Source organism: Balaenoptera acutorostrata, chromosome 16 (assembly GCF_949987535.1).
Source record: "Balaenoptera acutorostrata chromosome 16, mBalAcu1.1, whole genome shotgun sequence".
NCBI classification, from domain to species: Eukaryota; Metazoa; Chordata; class Mammalia; order Artiodactyla; family Balaenopteridae; genus Balaenoptera; species Balaenoptera acutorostrata.
The window spans coordinates 26725393-26744222 of record NC_080079.1 but is presented as its reverse complement, the minus strand read 5'-3'; the positions used below and the strand labels follow the sequence as shown (position 1 = coordinate 26744222).

Sequence of the window (18830 nt, the reverse complement as noted above, 5' to 3'; positions counted from 1 at the left end):
TGCCCATTCTGGACATTCTGTATAAATGGAATCATACACCATGTGGTCCTTTGTAACTGGCTTCTTTCACTTAGCATAATGTTTTCAAGATTCTTCCATGTTGATGTATTTGTGTATCATAGCATGTATCAGTATTTCCTTCCTTTTTATGGCCGATTAATATTCAGTTGCATGAATGTACCACATTTTATTTATCCATTCATCAGTTGATGGACATTTGAGCTGTGTTCCCTTTTGGGCTATTGTGAATAATGCTGCTATGGACATGTGTGTACAAGTTTTTGTGTAGACATGTATGTTTTCATTTCTCTTGGATATATACCTAATAGTGGAATTGCTGGGTCATATGATAACTCTATGTGTAACCTTTTGAGGAACTGCCAGACTGTTTTCCAAAGTGGTATGATACTCAGTTTTTAATTTAGAGTAAATAGCTACATGTGACTACTGACTACCTGTTAGACAATGCAGATTTAACAGTTTTCCAGTGTGGAGGTGGAATATAGTTTAATGTAGTGGTGAGGTCATGGGCTCTGGGGGCAGATTACCTGAGTTCCAAACTTGATTCTTCCACTTACTATCCTTGAGCAAGTTACTTTAACCTCTTTGTGCCTCAGTTTCCTCATCTATAAAATGGGAATAATAATAGCACGTACTTTAGGGACTTCCCTGGTGGCACAGTGGTTAAGAATCCACCTGCCAATGCAGGGGACACGGGTTCGAGCCCTGGTCTGGGAAGATGCCACATGCCACGGAGCAACTGAGCCCGTGCACCACAACTACTGAGCCTGTGCTCTAGAGCCCACGAGCCACAACTGCAGAGCCCACATGCCACAAATACTGAAGCCTGCACACCTAGAACCCGTGCTCTGCAGCAAGAGAAGCCACCGCCAAGAGAAGCCCGATGCACTGCAACAAAGAGTAGCCCCCACTCGCCACAACTAGAGAAAGCCTGAATGCAGCAATGAAGATCCAATGCAGCCTAAATAAATAAATAAATAAATAAATAAATAAAAGTAGCACGTACTTTATAGGTTTGTTGGGACCTGAAAAGACATATATGTAAAGCTTTTGGAATATACTTCATGGTTATTAAATATAATAATACTTATCACTGCTATTCTTATTGGTGGTCCTCAAGAGTGCATTGTGGTTGGTACGTTAGTGTCAACTCTCAAACTAGGTTCAGAAACTGAGATTTGGGGAGTTTGGAAGTGACTTCCTTGATTCTGTTCTATATCTGAGTTTAGGTTTGTCCCTGTGATCTTTTACCTATGTAGGTAACTCTTCATGGTGAACCTATGTAGAATAGTGGTTCTCAATCGGAGACAATTTTGCCCCTGCCTGAGGACATTTGTCAGTGTCTGGAAACATTTTTGATTGTCGTAACTCAGGAGCACTACTGGCATCTGTTGTATGAAGGCCAGGGGTGCTGCTAAATGTCCTCAGGGTAGTGCCCCACAGCAAAGAATTGTCCTCCGCAAAATGTCAGTAGCGCCAAGGTGGAGAAACCCTTGTGTGGTACCTGCTATCCCCTTACCAGCTCCTGCCCAGTATCGTGGGATTTGAGGTCAGCCTTCCTATGAAAAGATGCGTGTGAAATAACCTCTGACGACAAATTTCAGGTGGGACAGTTTAAAGCTTTAGTGTCCTGAATCCTGATCTCTCAGATTTGTTGACATGTGTTACCAGTCAGCTCATCATCGTCAGCCAACATCAACTATTTTGACAAAAGCACATTTTTTTAGTCTGTGGTTCAGTAAGCAGGTGAGCCTCCTTAAGTCACCCCATCTTAAACCTTCTTTCCTCTCACTTTGGTCTGCCTTTGTGGTTTCACTTTAAGAACGTTTGTTTTCGTCCCAGTGAAAGCCTGATGGCCAGTCACTTTCATTTCTGTGCCCTCCATGGTCCCACCACCAATCTGAACTGAGTCATGTTCTTAGAATTTTTTCCTTTCCTCATTCCAGATCTTGGCTCTCCTCTCATTTTCGGCCTCACGAATGTTAGTTTGTTCTTACACACGCTCAGCCTGCAGAAACCGTTAGATGTTCTCAGGTCGCCACGAGGGAAGCTGACGGTCCTGGATCTTACCAGAGCTGTGTCTGGAGGAGAGCCCTCTCCTCCAGGTCCCAGGATGCCCCTCATCTGTGGGTGCTGGGCACAAGCTGGCTACTCTGTGGGTGCTGTGGGTAACTTAGATGGCTTTGGATTCAGAATTCCGACAGCCTTTTGAATGCCTGGCCATCCGTACACCTGAGGGCCTCTTTCTTTCTTGCCTTAAGTTGCTGGACTGACGTTTGAGGGACCATCAGGACCAGGTGGAGCAATGACCAGGTGGGTTCATTCCTTGCCCTACCACCCCAACTGTGGGCCCTGCTGGGGCCACCGATCCCACTATAACCGCACAGACAGCGCAGCCACTGGGTGGCAGGGAACGGTGACAGCGGGTCTTGGTGACCTGTCCACTCAGCCGCATACAGCAGTCAGGCTGAGGTCTGCCAGTGGGCACCTCCCTTTTGGCCCATCCTTTGACGTTCCACTAGGTGGAGCAAAGTCTGGCCAAAAACCCACATGCAAATGTGGAAACCACAAACAAAGAAATACAAATAAATCCAGAACATTGCAACATGGGAGGTAAGGAGAAGGGAAACAAGTCTCATCCTATTGAATTCTGCCGCTTGTTGATACAATTCTGGGCTTTCCCAGTGTGGGAATTAAAGTAGGTCATCCCCTCAGACTTGTAAGTCTTGCCTGGATGGGGTTTTTGGGGTTTTGGGGATACTTTCGCTTACTCAGCTACATTCCCATAGCTGGATTTATTTACTTTTGGTTTTCATCTTTCCATACTTTCTTCTGTGGGAAAGCAGATGAGCTGTATATCTTCTGTTCCTGGTGCCGTCATCACCCTCATAGAGTCATGGCTCGGTTTTGATTCACGATCTTAGGTGTTTTAAAGAATTTAAACTTGTTTTGGAAGAGATGAGAGTGAATGTAAGACGTTACAAGAATATTTGTGGTTTGGAAGGGTGGATCCTAGAGTGAAGTTATCAAAACATTTCTGTTTTGATTTTTAAATATGGAGCAAGACAGATCTTACATTGTAACACTTTTGTTACACATTATTGCAGATCAGAGACACATGCGGTGCATGGAGAAAATAATCATATTTTTCAAAATTGTACATACTGCTTTTTGTTTGCCGTTTAAAAATTAATCTTCCTCATCTAAAATTCCACCTGGCAGTTTCACTCCAATCGTATCAAACCCCAACCAAACACAGACACAATGAAAAACACCATAGCTTAGTTTATTGATCAGATTTACACTTTTGTGGTTTATTTGGGAGAGAAAGTTAATATTTGGCTTTCTACACTGGGATGTTGGAGCACGGTAGCTCTTTGGGACTTGAATATAGAGTCGAACAGTGTGAGAAGTTCATCCTGTGTACTTCTTTCTTTTTTTCTTGAGTCCCTTGTCTTTAAATATGCAAATCCCCTTGCTGCTGTTGCTGTGGGTGGGAGCTGGGAGCGGAAAACCTGCACCGGCCTGATTTCGCATAAGGACCAATCTGGCTGTCTCCAATCCCTTTCTTAGACCCGATTGCTGCTTTTCTTTGGGCTTTGAGGTACCTTTTACCTTTTCACATCAGTTTTTAATTACACAAAAATAACACATGCTCATAACAATGGTAAATAATAGAGAAATACAAAAATACTTAGAGGAAAAAAAAGTTTGTGGTTTGTGTATTTTTGATTTTTCTGCTTATGCTGCAAATTTATAGATATAGTAATATAACTCCTATGTATAAACTTACATCCACACACATAAAATACATAAAGTTGTTGGTATGGGTAGGGTTCTTAATTTTCTTCTATTTGTTTTTAAAGCAAAAATGGGATAATTTATATGTAGTACTTTAACAACATGCACCTTTTTTTAAAACCTTAATATATTGTAGACTTCTTTTCATATTGCATATATGCCTCTGATTTTTTTTTAATGCCTGTAATTGCTTTAGACCATGATTTATTTGACTACCCCTCCATAAATGAACATACATTGTGTCCAAGATATTGCCATTTCAAGCTGTGCTGCAGTGAACATTGTTGCACTTATTTCTTTCTGCAGTTTGCTAGATTCCTAGAAGTGGAACTGGGGACTGTGGGATTATAGGGTATGTACATTTGGAATTTGGGGCCAATAGTGCTAACTTGCTCCCCCAAATGGCTTTATCAGTTCACATTCCCATCAGTAGGGTATGCAAGGGCTCACTTCCCCACACACATGTGAACATCATTTCTTCACCTGCACCCTCTGCTTATCCTTGAAGATGTGCCTTCTGACTCTTAACACGGGCACCTGGGGAACATTTCAGTTTACTTTCTCAAAAGCCTATAGTTCTCTAATTGGCTTAGCTTCCAGTCTCCCTGTCTGCAAACTGGTTGCTCCCTTTGCTGTGGAGTAGGATTCACACAAGAGCAGTGAGCCTCTAGCCAGAGGAGGGTAGAAATGCCTGCCCATGTGCTGAAGGAAGTGGTTTGTGGTCCTCTGGAAGATGTCAAGCAGGTGGCCTGGAGCTGTTGGCCAATTGCTGTGTGGTACACAAGTCTAATTTCATGCCCGAACTACCACCCCTCCGTGGTGGTCATCCCAGAAAAGACGCCTGGAAGTGGCATTGCTGAGAGTGCAGACTCTGGAGCCAGACTGCCTCCATATAACCTTGGACGAGTTAGTTAACTCAGTATCCTCATCTGTAAAATGGGTTAATAGCACCTAGCCTGTAGGGTTATTGTGAGGGTTAACTGAGTTAATACTTGTAAAGCACTTAGAGCAGTGCCTGCCACATAGTAATTGGCAAATGTTAGCCCTTGTTGTTGTTGTTGTTATTAATTATTTTAGCTCTGGGGAACTTTAAGGCTTCCCTATTCCCTTACTGATCCAAGGTTTGTTTTCAGTGGAGGAATTTAAGAATATATTTTGGTTCACTCCTTGTCCAAAATGCACGTGAATCACTTTCCATATCATCAGCCTTGGTGATCAGATGAGGTGTTTTTTCAACAACTATTTTCTAATAATAAGGTATGAAATCATTTATTCTTAGAGCAGGTAAGTTAGGATATATGCTATTATTCTGATACACGCACCACTGCAGCCTCTTGAGTGAGGAAAAGAGTTGGGGGTTGTGGTTCGTCGTTCATTCTGACCACAGTGCTGCCACACGCAGATCTGTCTGCTCTCAGCACACAGTGTACTGTACCGAGCTGAGGGACTCGCTGGGGCTTCTTGACACCTGTCCCCAACCTCCATTTGGTACTTCCTGTTCTGAGGTGAGGATGGTTTCTGAGGCTTTTTTCTTTTTTGTAATACAGCTTTATTGAGATATAATTCACATACCATAAAATTCACTCTTTTAGAGTATACAATTTAGTGGGTTCTAGTATATTCACAAGTTTGGACCACCTCACCACTAGCTAATTTCAGAACGTTTTCATCACCCCCAAAAGAAATTCTGTATCAGCAGTCATTCCCCCTCTCCCTGCCCCATCCCCCAAGTCCCTGGCAACCAATAATCTGCTTTCTGTCTCTATTTGCCCATTATGGATGTTTCATGTAAATGGAATCATATACCATGTGCTATTTTGTGAGTGCCTTCTTTCACTTAGCATAGTGTTTTCAGGGTTCATCCATGTTGTAACATATATCACTATGTCATTCCTTTTTATGGCTGATTAATATTCCTTTGTATGGTTGTAACACATATAGTCCTCAATTGATGGATATTTGGGCTTTTTCCACTTTGGGGCTATTGTGAATAATGCTGCTTTGAACATGAATATACAGTTTTTGAGTGGACATATGTTTTCATTCTCATGGGTATACACTTAGAAGTAGAATTGCTGGGTCATATCGTCACTCTATGTTTAACTTTTGAGGAACTGCCAGACTGTTTTCCATAGTGGCTGCACCATTATATATCCCTGCTAGGAATGTATGAGGGTGTCAGTTTCTCCACATCCTCATCAATACTGTCTTTTTTAAAATCATAGCCATCCTAGTGGGTGTGAAGTAGTATCCCACTGTGGTTTTGATTTGTATTTCCCTAATAACTAGTAATGTTGAACATCTTTTTGTGTTCTTTTTTTGTTTGTTATTTGGGTTTTTTTTTTTTTTTGGTTTGTTTGTTTGGTTTTTGGTTTTTTTTGGCCATGCCATGCAGCATGTAGGATCTTAGTTCCCCGAACAGGGATTGAACCCCTGCCCCCTGCATTGGAAGCTCGGAGTCTTAACCACTGGGCTGCCAGGGAAGTCCCCTTTTTGCGTTCTTATTGGCCATTTGTATATATTCTTGGGAGAAATGCCTATTCAATCCTTTGTTTGTTTTAAAGGCCCTTATCTGACTGACAGGACAGTGGTCTTCCCATGGAATCCCAGTGAGTGACTGTCCAAGGGGAGGTTTTCCTTTAAACTAGACTTTGTCAGGGCTCTGGCACTCTAGACCTAGCCATGCTAACATCTCTTCTCATGACCCTGGACCAATTACTTTACCTCTCTGAGCCTTCATTACTTCTATCAGCATCTCCCAGAGACGGCTCCGAGGCAGCCATTTCTGCTGTAAGAGGAAGAGGCCCTCGTGGTCACAGAAGTCTACCATTTCTCATGGAGATTCATGATGCATGTGCTTTACAGTTAAGCCTCTGAAGAGTCTCACAGTTAAGAAGCGTATATGAATCCCTTATCAGATAAATGATTTGCAAATATTTCCTCCCAATCTTTTTTTTTTCACTTTCTTGATGGTGTCCTTTGAAGTACAGCTGTTTTTAATTTTGATGAATTCCAGTTTATCTGTGTTTTTCTTTTGTTGCTTGAGCTTTTGGTGTTCCCTATTTGTTTTAAGGGCTCTGTAAAGCTTAATATTATATAGGGTCAAAAATGGACATTATTCAGAATAGAATCCTTTAATTTTTTTTTTATTATGGAGCATTTTAAACATTTACAAAAAAAAAAGAGAATGGTATAATGAACCAGCATGTACCCATCTCCCAACTTCAGCAATGTAGTATCTTGGCCAGTCTTATTTTATCTATACTGGATCCACTTTCACTTCCATTTATCCCCAGTGAAATTATTTTGAAGCAAATTTCAGACTTCATATCATCTCAACCATAAATAGTTCTGTTTGAATCTCTAAAAGATAAAAGGACTATGTTCCCGAACATAACCACCCTCCCATATCACACCCTAAAAAACTGACAATAATTCCTTAATGTTACAGGAGAGGATCTTGTGTGTGAGAATTTAATTTGGATCTAGGGGTAAAAATACTATTAGAAAGTTCAGCTAATTATGATAGTTCTTCAGTTTTCGTGAATAATTAACCCTGTGTCACACTACTTTAAAAAAGTTACTCCCCAGTGACATGCTTCAATCCTATGAGTATCAAAAGTGCTCTTCCAACCCCGGCTTCTTCTTTTTTAGTTGAACAGGTCTAGTGGTGAAGTTTTAATCATGGCAGCCCGCCCCCCCCCCCCTTTTTCCCTCTCAAAACTTTTTTTTTTTTTTGGACACATATCCATTTCCAACCTCTGCCCAGTATATAAAGTGAAAGATTAACTTATGACTTTTGCCCTCAATTTCTAGTGTAGGGAGAATTTTTGGAAAAATCCTGTTCTTATCTGAGATTGCACAAATGTTCAGAGAAACCTGGGAAAATGAGGAGACCCTGTTTGCGTATCTTCTCTTTCAGCTCTCCAGGGCCTAGGCTGGGTGTCCCCATCCCGTGTCTGGCTGACCATGCCCGCCCTCAAGGTACAGTATTAGCGGCGGGGGGTGGGGGGTGGGGGGCGGGGGGATGCGGGGGGGTGTGTCTCACGGCTAATGAGCAACGCTGCTGAGGGAGAGATGGAACATAGAATTTGGAGGCTGAAAGACACCGTAGAGATAATGATGCTATGAACAGATGTTCAGTAAGAGAGGCTGTGCTGTTTGAAATGTAGGAGATTTAGGGTTGAACAGGCTTCTTAACTGTGGGACCCTTCAGAGGCTTAACTGTAAAGCACATGCATCGTGAATCTCCAAAAGGGTCGGTAAACTTCTTTAACCATGTGAGCCTCTTATCGCAGAAATGGCTGCCTCGGAGCGGTCTCTGGGTGATGCTGATAAAAGTAATGAAGGCTCAGAGAGGTGAAGTAATTGGCCCAGGGTCATGAGAATAGGTGGTAGCATGGTAGAGTGCCAGAGCCCTGACAGAGTCTAGCTTAGAGGAAAATCTGCCCCTAGGCAGTCACTCACTGGGGTTCCATGGGAAGACCTCTGCCTCTTCACTCAGAAACCCTAGGTCTAGTCCTAGGTCAACGCACATTTCCAGACCAGTGTACTGCCCGGCAAGTGGGGATGGTAACTGCCTGGCCCTATCACCAGCTGATATAAGGAACAATGAAAAGGGATGTGAAAGTAGTTTATAAACCTTGAGATCTCTGCAAGGATGATGCTTTATTGTGTCTCTCATTGGTTAGTGCCACCTTTTCTATAACACTGGGAATTCCCTGGTGGTCCAGTGGTTAGGACCCTGTGCTCCTACTTTCGAGGGCCTGGGTTCAATCCCTGGTCGGGGAACTAAGATCCCACAAGCTGCACGGTGCGGCCGAAAAAAAAGAAAAATGTAATTCTCAATAATACTGAGCACATCTTGCCAAGAACGTGCATCTTGAGAAAAGTGAAGAACTTTGGGACGTTGGATCTAAAATATAAGATACTGGCACCTGCTACTTCTTTTCAGGGAGGGATAGTGACTTGTGCTGACTTCTTGCTGTGATGGGGGATGCTTTCTCAAAGGCCCTTCCAGCGTTTTCCCCCTAAGCTTTCCGCTTATAGAGCAGGGTCTTCCTGCCCACTTCTGCTTTGCTGTAGTGCTTTCTTCACGACTTGGACCCCGGGTCAAGGTGTTTTTGAAGTCGGTTTACTTACTGCTGTCATCCTGTGTTGCCTCACTCTGCGGCCTGGGAATCCAGGGTTCAGGTGTGGCCCGTGGTTGGGTGTAATGTGATGAAAGGTCCGGCGTCCCTGCATCTGGTGTGATTCCCTCTACAGTTTCACCACCTTCAGTCATCATTTTACTTGGGGTGTGGATGTGCATGTTCCAGAAGTTTCCCCACTCCCTACAGCTTATCGGAGGGATAAGTTGTCATAAAGTTTTCCGCTGGTATTTTTGACCATGAAATCTTAGACCTGGAGTAGATTTGGTTACTGAACAGCCTAAGGAAGGAGGAGGTAATATTTGATATACATAAGATCCAGGAACTGAGGGAAGGCCTAGTGCCAGGAGCTGTGTTTCCAACTAGGCCTTATTAAGTTTCACAATCCTTTAAGCAAAAAAAGGCGACTTCCAGGTGTTGCTAATGGAGTTTCTGGTGAACGGGAGGCAAAACCAGAAGCCGCTTCATCCCATTCCCCATAAAGGAAAAACTGTCACGGGGGCGTTAGATCACGTCCCAGCTCTGCCTTGAGGAAGGCAGTTTTGCTTTTGAGATGGCTTAAGTGCTTTAAATTCCTCAGCTGAGAAGTTAGATATCGAGAGGGTTTCGCAATCGAGAGGGTTTCGCAATCCCTTCATCAAGCCTCGTGAGCTCAGAGTACCATCCAGGTGCACTCCTTATCTCTTAGCTGTTTTACAGGTTTCTGTGACCAGAAGAAGTCTTCTGCCCAAATGTTTGGGGATTTAGCTGCATTAGCTTCATTTTTACCATCTTCTCTTTAGTCATCAGTTCTCTTCATCCATGTAACCAGTTTTTCTTGAGGGCCTGCTTTGTGTGAGGCATTACTTGGTATTGTGAGGGACACAGAAATGAAAGTTACCCATGTTGCCCTTAAGTTGCTTATACTATAGAAGAGGAGATAGGCCTGAGAATAAATAACTTTGCTGAATTTATGAGCACATGAAAGAGTGAGTGGTACTACCAAATGTAAAATAGATAGCTAGTGGGAAGCAGCCGTATAGCACAGGGAGATCAGCTCCGTGTTTTGTGACCACCTAGAGGGGTGGGATAGGGAGGGTGGGAGGGAGACGCAGGAGGGAGGAGATATGGGGATATATGTATAGCTGATTCACTTCGTTATAAAGCAGCAACTAACACACCATTGTAAAGCAATTATACTCCAATAAAGATGTTAAAAAAAAAAAAAGAGTGGATTTTCCTATAAAATCACAACCAGGGGCTTAGAGTTGAGGTACCTTTAATAAAATGACGATGATGTTAGCCCTTTCCTTGGGCCTACCACCATTGCACCAAAAGTGGAGTCTCTATCCTGCCCTAAATTTAAATATAAGTGAAAGATGAAATCAGATTTAGTGGAGACCTTGAAGACTAATTTTCCTAAATGGAGTTCTCTTTCCAAGTTACATGTGAGAGTGTATCATGTAGTTGGTGTGACCTAGGTCCCCCCCCCCCGTTTTTTCTTATTCTGATCTTTGGTTTAGAGAGCAATTTGTGAGGAGACGTGAAATATTTCTGGGGACAACCCTGAGTTGTAGCTTGCTGATTTTCATGTAATTCTTGGCTACTTGACAGTTTGGTGAACTGTTTTCAGGGCAGGAAAAATGAACCTAGCATTTTGGTATAAAAGCAAACAAGGCTGCTGTTGTACTTGATAAAGCTAAAGTTGCAGATCCAGCAACAGCGCACTAACCATCAGTGACAGCCCCCTGTCAGTGGTGAGTTTCGGAGACCCCTGGACTCTCCAGAGAGGGCAGTAAATGTTTATCCATGAAGGTGATAAATATCAGTGGGGTGATTGATTGTCAGCAGTAAAGGATTTTCTTGTTAGGGGGCAGAGAAGCAAGAGGCAGAAGCCTTAGGAAGCTGTTGTAAACTTGTTTCAGCTTCTGCTACTTTGATTTTTCTCTATTTTTATTTAAAAAAAAATTTTTTTTAAGTTTATTTGTTATGATTGTTTATGAGATATTTCTATATATATATTTTAATTTATTTATTTTTGGCTGCGTTGGGTCTTCATTGCTGCGCACGGGCTTTCTCTAGTTGCGGCAAGCAGGGGCAACTCTTTGCTGCGGTGCGAGGGCTTCTCACTGCGGTGGCTTCTCTTGTTGTGGAGCACGGGCTCTAGGCGCGTGGGCTTCAGTAGTTGCAGTGCGTGGGCTCCTAGTTGTGGCTCGCGGGCCCTAGAGTGCAGGCTCAGTAGTTGTGGCACACGGGCTTAGTTGCTCCGCGGCATGTGGGATCTTCCCGGACCAGGGCTCGAACCCGTGTCCCCTGCATTGGCAGGCGGATTCTTAACCACTGCGCCACCAGGGAAGCCCTGATTTTTCTCTCTTTTTAAAAGACTAAGGCTGTACCATTGCCATGGGTGTATTCTCTCCACCTCCCACATCCCCCCCCACAAAGTCAACTTCAAGATTTATCATATTTTAGTCGTAGTCATCAGAAAGAAAAGATATGCTGGTTACAGGTACTCAGTAAATACACACATGTATGCATTGTACCTCCAGCTGATCTTTGCCCATCGTCTGCCTTTCTCAGATGCCCCGTGTGCCCTTGTTTCCATGCTTTCAGTCATGCTTGGCCCTGCTTAGTGTGTTCACCTTCTCCCCCAAACCCTACATGATTTTTAGTTAGCCATCTCTTGGTAAAACTTTCTTTGGCCATTTTATCCCTCAATAGCTTCCCTTCTTCAAGCCCTTCGTGCATTTACCGCCTCTACTCCTCCCCCCACATTTGTTGTAGGGTGCCTACGTTTGTCTCTGTGTCTGCTGTCTTTTCTCTCTAACTGTGTAATCGGATAAATCAATCCTCCAGGGCAAGACCAGTTCATCCAGTGTTGCATCCTTCTCATCTCCATGGTATATCCTGGGTGGCTGGATGTGACTGTGACTATCATGTCACAGAAGAGGCGGAAGTGACGGGTATGATATCAGAGTACTGTCTCCATGCGTGTTCAAGCCATTCTGGAGCCACGCAGACCTGGTTGTAATGCTGGCTCCACTGCCTACTAGCTGTGTGTCCTTGAATGATTACCTAACGTCACTGAAGCTCATGTTTTTCGTCTGTAAAATATGAGATATCAGTGTAGGTTAGGATCCTCCCTCTCTGAAATATATGATTTGATGTTTAGCAAGTGATTGCAATTGAGGGCTGTTTGCCCAGACAACTTCTGGGAAGACTCAGTACAATAGTAGGAGAGCATCCACAGGTTTTCATGGATGCCTTGTAGAAGAAACAAGCCCTGTGACTTGTAGAACTCCTTGTCCTGCGCGGAGCCCAGGAGAGGTGTGTTTTCTTGCCTCTGCAGGCTTGCTACATGTCTGCCTTTGTCCAGCCCCAGGACACAGATAATCTAGTGTTCTTGGTTTCTGGCAGCTGAGCAGTCCTTAACATTTCTACTTGGCAAGGTTCTGCAAATCTTTGTTCTGGGCTTGGAATTCTTCCTATGGCATTCCCCAAAATAATTACTTCAGGATCCTTTTATTGATGCCAAGCCTCGCATTCATGACGTGACAATATCTTGGTTTGACTTTGATTGTGGCACTCCCATCGGTTTGGGGTTTGGGTTAGTATTCATTTCTGCGTTTTTTGAGTCAGAACTCTAGGGCATTTAAATGTGCTTGTGCACAACCCGAGAAAGATAAGAAAGGTCTTTTATTTTTATCTTAGATGTTCTGTGTCTGACTAGCAGCCTCTACTCAAAACTCCTGGAAATAAAAAGGCTTTAGGGCTGGAGATTATCTCCTGCCCTAGAAGCCTGGCAGTTGCTGTCCTGTTCTGACAAAACCCTCTTTCTTCAGATTCCTTGATTGCGAAATGAGAAACTCGGGGGCCCTCAACCCTAGTCTCCTTTAGCCTCCACTGGCCAGATGACAAGCACTTCACCAGGTTAGTTGAGATCCAAGGCATGGAAGACCTTCCATGCCAGCTTGCTCCTTGTGTGGGGACCCATTGTGTGTTGGGAACATATGAGAACTTCAGGACTTCCCCAGTCATTTACCTCACAGAGCTCAGCCCCAAAGTGGGTCAGAATGGGAGTCTTGGGGCCCCAGCGCCCTGACTCCACCCTTGGGAACACCACTGTCAGATCCGGTATAAGTGACAGTCTTATAGACAGGATTCCGGAGCACTGACCAGGGACATGCATGTCTGCTCAGCGTTCAACTGACCCTCAGTTCTGGTTTTTGCCTTATTGATAACTTCTGGTCTAATATCATGACTCCTGTGTTATTGTAAAGGAAAGAGTCTTTGGAGCCAGAGACTTCATTCAAATCCTTGCTCTTCCTCTGCCTACTGTGTGACCTTGGGCAAGGTCTCCATATACTTCAGTTTCTGCAACTGAACAATAAAGATAATAATACCTACATCATGGGATTGTTGTCACATTAAGTGAGATGTTGGTTAAATGAAGTTCTAGCACAGAGGCTGGCTCATTGTCAGTAATAAATAAGTGTCTCTCCCCGGCTCCTTCCCAGAATTTAAAGATTATAAATGCATAGGCTGCTTAGAAAAAGTTGCCGAAAGATTTTTTTTTTAAATTTTTTAAAAAAATTAATTTATTTTATTTTTTTTGGCTGTGTTGGGTCTTCGTCTCTGTGCGAGGGCTTTCTCTAGTTGCGGCAAGCGGGGGCCACTCTTCATCGCGGTGCGCGGGCCTCTCACTATCGCGGCCTCTCTTGTTGCGGGGCACAGGCTCCAGACGCGCAAGCTCAGTAGTTGTGGCTCACGGGCCTAGTTGCTCCATGGCATGTGGGATCTCCCCAGACCAGGGCTTGAACCCGTGTTCCCTGCATTGGCAGGCAGATTCTCAACCACTGCGCCACCAGGGAAGCCCTCAAAAGATTCTTAAATCAAGTACAGTGAAGGAATGAATTCCACTAGCCATGAACATATATGCTGTTGCAGTATGTCTTCTTTTTTTTGTATTAATTAATTTTTGGCTGCGTTGGGTCTTTGTTGCTGTGCGTGGGCTTTCTCTAGTCGCGGTGAGCGGGGGCTACTCTTCGTTACGGTGCGTGGGCTTCTCATTGTGGTGGCTTCTCTTGTTGCGGAGCACAGGCTCTAGGTGCGCGAGCTTCAGTAGTTGTGGCACGTGGGCTCAGTAGTTGTGGCTCGCGGGCTCTAGAGCACAGGCTCAGTAGTTGTGGCTCGCGGGCTTAGTTGCTCCGCGGCATGTGGGATCTTCCCGGACCAGGGCTTGAACCTGTGTGCCCTGCACTGGCAGGAGGATTCTTAACCACTGCGCCACCAGGGAAGCCCCGAACACTGTTTTCTTACATAATAAGTTAATCCAAAGGATTCCAGCATTACTATCTTTGTGAGTTCTCTGAACTGGGAAAGAGAGGTCTGGGTCAGTGGAAGGATGTCTCAGACATTGCTTGGGGCCATAAACAGTTGTTAAACTGCAACATTTTTGTTTTGAATTTTATTTTATTTTTTATACAGCAGGTTCTTATTATCTATTTTATACATATTAGTGTATACATGTCAATCCCAATCTCCCAGTCTCCCAGTTCATCCCCCCTACCCCCACTTTCCCCCCTTGGTGTCCATACGTTTGTTCTCTACGTTTGTGTCTGTATTTCTGCCTTGCAAACCGGTTCATCTGTTCCATTTTTCTAGGTTCCACATATATGCGTTAATATACGATATTTGTTTTTCTCTTTCTGACTTACTTTACTCTGTATGACAGTCTCTAGGCCCATCCACGTCTCTACAAATGACCCAATTTCGTTCCTTTTTATGGCTGAGTAGTATTCCATTATATATATGTACCACATCTTCTTTATCCATTCACCTGTTGATGGGCATTTAGGTTGCTTCCATGACCCGGCTGTTGTAAATAGTGCTGCAGTAAACATTGGGGTGCATGTGTCTTTTTTGAATTATGGTTGTCTCTGGGTATATGCCCAGTAGTGGGATTAAATTGCAACATTTTGACAACATAATCCTGCTCCATCCGGTTTACTGTGACTCTTCCTTTTTTTTTTTTTTTTTTTTAATTGGTGAATTCAACATTGAATTAAATTCTGCATTGTCAGGCAGATGACCAAAATGGTTTGAAGAAGGATTTGACTTAGCTTTGGTCCACCATGTACGAACCTGGATCACTTACATAAAAGAACCCTTTTTTCTCAGACTAGCAGAAATTGCTGATTATCCTCTTGCCTCTTAAATCCCCAAACTGACTGCTATGTCCCTGGGTTATAATATTTGTAGAGCATGGAGAAAAGTGAACTCGCCTTCTGGGGAATGCCTGCATTTGCCAATTCAGCTTTTTCTCCTCATCCCCCAAATCTTAGTGCTCAGTGAGGGTTGGTCAGGGACTAGGGGCAAGGAAAAGTAGATCAGTGAGAAAGAAGCCATTCTCAGTGATCACTTTGTTAGAGTATATGATGTGCTCCATGCAATGTTTTGGGTTTAACGCTGCCTTGCACAAGGAACTTAAGATCTTATAAGAAGATAAAAGTAGGCAAATGCTGATTAGAAACACTGTCTTGAGTAGCTTCCATAAAAGGATGATTCATTAGGTTGGGAGGAAATTGGGCAGCCTATGTTGCAATTTTGATAATTTAGATTGAACTTTCACAAGATTATTTTTGGATTTCTAATAATTTTGTTGCAGTTCCACTTATTCAGAGATGACTGCTGATACATATTATTTGGAAATGTGGAATGTTTCCTTTGCCCATTAGAGCAAGGGTTCTTGACTGTTTTGCTCATGGCGGTACCTCCAGCACCTAGACCAGTGCCCTGGCACACTGTGGGCATTCAATAGGTGTGGAATGAATGAATGAATAAGTACACTTACGCCATGTACTCTTTCTGTAGAGCTGCAGGTGTCACCTAACTCTCTCTTGTTAGGTAGGTTCAGACCAGAGTTGCCCAGGCGGGGCTGAGGATGCCCCTTCCTCCAGTTTGACTGTCAAAGTTAATAATGCTGCATGTGTTTTGGGATGGTCGGCGGTTGCCAGGGAACTGAGGAAATGAAAGGAGGGCGTTGGAAGCAGCCTCTTCTCTCTTGTGCCTCGATGTCCAGTCCTGCCTGTCTGGCAGTTCGGCCTGTATGTGAGGGTAGCAGCAAGGCATGGGATAGACTGGATGACCATGTCTTGAGAATACATATTTGCTGAAGAATGGCTCCCTAGTCCCCAAACACCTGCAGCAGCAGAAACCACTTCACCCCTCTTCCCTTCTGCAAAGCAATGAGGCTGTGAGTCATTTTTTTGTGAGCCTCCAGGAAATGGCCCAGCTGGCTTGGCTCATTCATTTCCTTGTCAGGAAAGTCGGTGTGACCTTGACCGTCAGTAGACCTGCAGCAAGCACATTGTGTGTCTGGCTGGATTCACTAAGTACTTTTGGCAACTCACCTTGCTGTAAGTGTTACATACTGCTAATTTATTGTCCTAGGTGGAGGTGAAAGATACTAATTTGCAAGAATCATTTCTGAGTTACCTGGGTCTGCCCAGCACAGTGCCAGTCCCACAGGGGCCTTCGATAAGTATCACTGAAAGAAAATTGTTGCAGAAAGTAAAAAGAAAGATGAGATACTTGCTTTGAGTGACAGCAATATAATTATTAGAAAGTAACTTTGGGTTGATAAAGTTCCTCTGAAGATTGTTCTCCTTGAGAGTCATTTCTGCAAGTCCAAATCCAAACACGGACCTTTGCTAGTGTTGTCTTTGGTAGAGGATTCAGGGCTGGAGGGAGCGACTGTGACCTGCTCTTGAGGGAACAGTGGCCACATGAGGGTTGGCTTACACCACTGACTGGGAGAAGTCAGATGAGGACGCCAACCTTACAGAGAGCCATTTTCTCCATAAACTGAGCTTAGAGAAGAAAGCCTGACAAACCTAAGGTGGTGAACTTTTCAGAAGCAAGAGTTGGTTTAAATATAGATGATCTGCTTCACTGGCAACTTGGAGGCTGCGGTGGGACTTGTTGTACCTTTTGTAAGACAAGTGAGGAAAGATGTTGGCACCTGTACACGTAATTTGTTTATGAAATATAAACTCTCCTGTCAAAGCGAGGGCTTGAGAGGTCAGTGCCCAAGGTAGCAGGTCCTGCCTTCGCTGGGGGAGGGGTGCCTCTCCTACCCGTCTCTATGAATTGCATCCATCCCTAGAGAAAGTTGGACAACCAGGCCAGAGTGCACTTTTATTGAGCACCAGCTCTGGCAGGGGTGGGGGGAGGAAAAGTTTCTGTGAAACTGACAGCCCCTGGGCTCCTTTTCTTTCCCAAGGAGGAGAAACAATAACTTGGGAGCTATTAGAATCCAGTCGTTATTCAGAGAAGTGTAGCTCTTTTCAGCTATAGAGCCTTGATTTATGTACAGCCCAGCCTGCTCAGAGCCAATGGGAGCAGGCAGCGGGCAGCAGCCCCCATCCTCCTCCTGCTGTGGGCTCCAGCCCTAGGTGGGTCCAGGGCAGGCCTTCCTAGGTTTGCAGCACATCCTTCTCAGTATTCCACAGCAGCAGCTGTCTGGAGTTTTTTCTGCCGTGCCTGAACTGATGTCATTTCCCCCTTGGCAGACAGCTTCAGCTTTGCTGCGTCTGAGATATGTCACGAGAAGGTGGGGGTGGGTCGGAGCCAGGCGGGGGGGTGGGAGCCTGGTTGGGGGGGAACCAGTGAGGAGAGCAGGAGGCAGAGTGCCTGCTTGGTCCCAGGAGTCTGTTTACTTTCTCTTCTTTGCTAAGGAAGGCCGGTTAACCGGGACCGCTGAGTACCAGGCCCACCAGGGGAAATGCTCATTCCAAGACCTTAACTTTTAAAAAGCCCTTTGTTCCCAACGTTAGTGTGGACGATGCTCTTGCAGGATGCCTTTCCTTTTGGGTCTTAGACAGGTAATGGAACGGGTGGTCCGTGGATCGGGTTCGGGAAGGGAAGAAGGGTGGGAGTTTATCATCCTGCTGCTTTGGGCGGAGGGAACCTTTTAGAAAATGTCTTGCAGTTAAAACAGGCCAGCTCCCACAGAATTTTCCAGTCTTCCTTTCCTGCCTGCTAGTTGCTCCTTATTCCCAGAGCCACCGTGTTCTTAACCCCCTACCTCCCTGAGGTCTCTCTGGGGCCCTCCGTTCTGATTTTCCATGAGCACCATAAAACTGTTACCAAAGCCTTAGGGAGGAAACAGTTGAGTGAGGCTGGGGAGGGGGAGAGGCCGAGCGGGATTCTTGATCAAAACCCCTTTTATTCCTTCTCCATTTTGATTTGGCTAGTTAGCAGAGATTTCTTCACAGTTCCCTGGTTCTGAAGAGATTCTGAGTTGGGGTCGGGGCCTTCTTTTACAGGGTAGGGCGCCCGGAGGCTTTCTCCTCCCCAGCGTGTGGTCAGGGCTGCGTGACTGAGGGACGGCCTGAATGCCTCAGAGGGATGGGGGTGGCACTGACCACGTTGTGGCCTTCCTGACCGATTTTTCAAAGCCAGCAGACCCCTGTGGCAGAGACTTGATTGCTTTGCGCGCGGCTGTTTGAAGTAGGGGCACTGAATTATAGCCGAGAACCTGGTGTGGAATGAGAAAACAGTAGCGAGCGACCAACTGCGGTCTTCTGAGAACACAGCTGTTGCCAACTATTTGTTCCAGGGCTTCTGAGGGCTGGCCACCCCTGCCCCCTCTTTGGTCTGAGAGGCACGTCTGTATCGGAATGTGTAACTGTAACCAGTGGCGGCTGTAAGAGGGGGTGGGGACAGACACACACCCTCTACTGTCTGTTCCTGGGGGAGGAAAAGCCACAGATGTGATCAAACCAGAAGCCTTAGAAAGTCACTGCTAGGGACTGCTGGTTTAACCTCACTCTTAGAAAAGTGCTAGAGTCTCCCTCGGGTTGCCTGAAATTCTTT

At 44.7% G+C, this 18830-nt stretch overlaps 1 protein-coding gene across 4 annotated transcripts in view; it reads left to right on the top strand.

The window, feature by feature from the left end:
* The window catches only part of WBP1L (WW domain binding protein 1 like), a 59034-nt gene that overhangs the window by 5151 nt on the left and 35053 nt on the right, over window positions 1–18830 (top strand). The window contains exons 2-3 of one of the 4 annotated variants that reach the window (XM_028167768.2): window positions 2283–2334; window positions 7745–7806. The exons of 1 other annotated variant lie outside the window; for it this stretch is intronic. In XM_028167768.2, the coding sequence (XP_028023569.1) occupies window positions 7792–7806 (15 nt within the window). In that variant the 5' untranslated portion in view covers window positions 2283–2334; window positions 7745–7791. Of the gene's footprint in view, window positions 1–2282; window positions 2335–7744; window positions 7807–17666; window positions 17837–18830 lie in introns of those variants that run through there. 2 more of the 4 variants (XM_007187230.3, XM_007187229.2) reach the window with 2 other exon arrangements.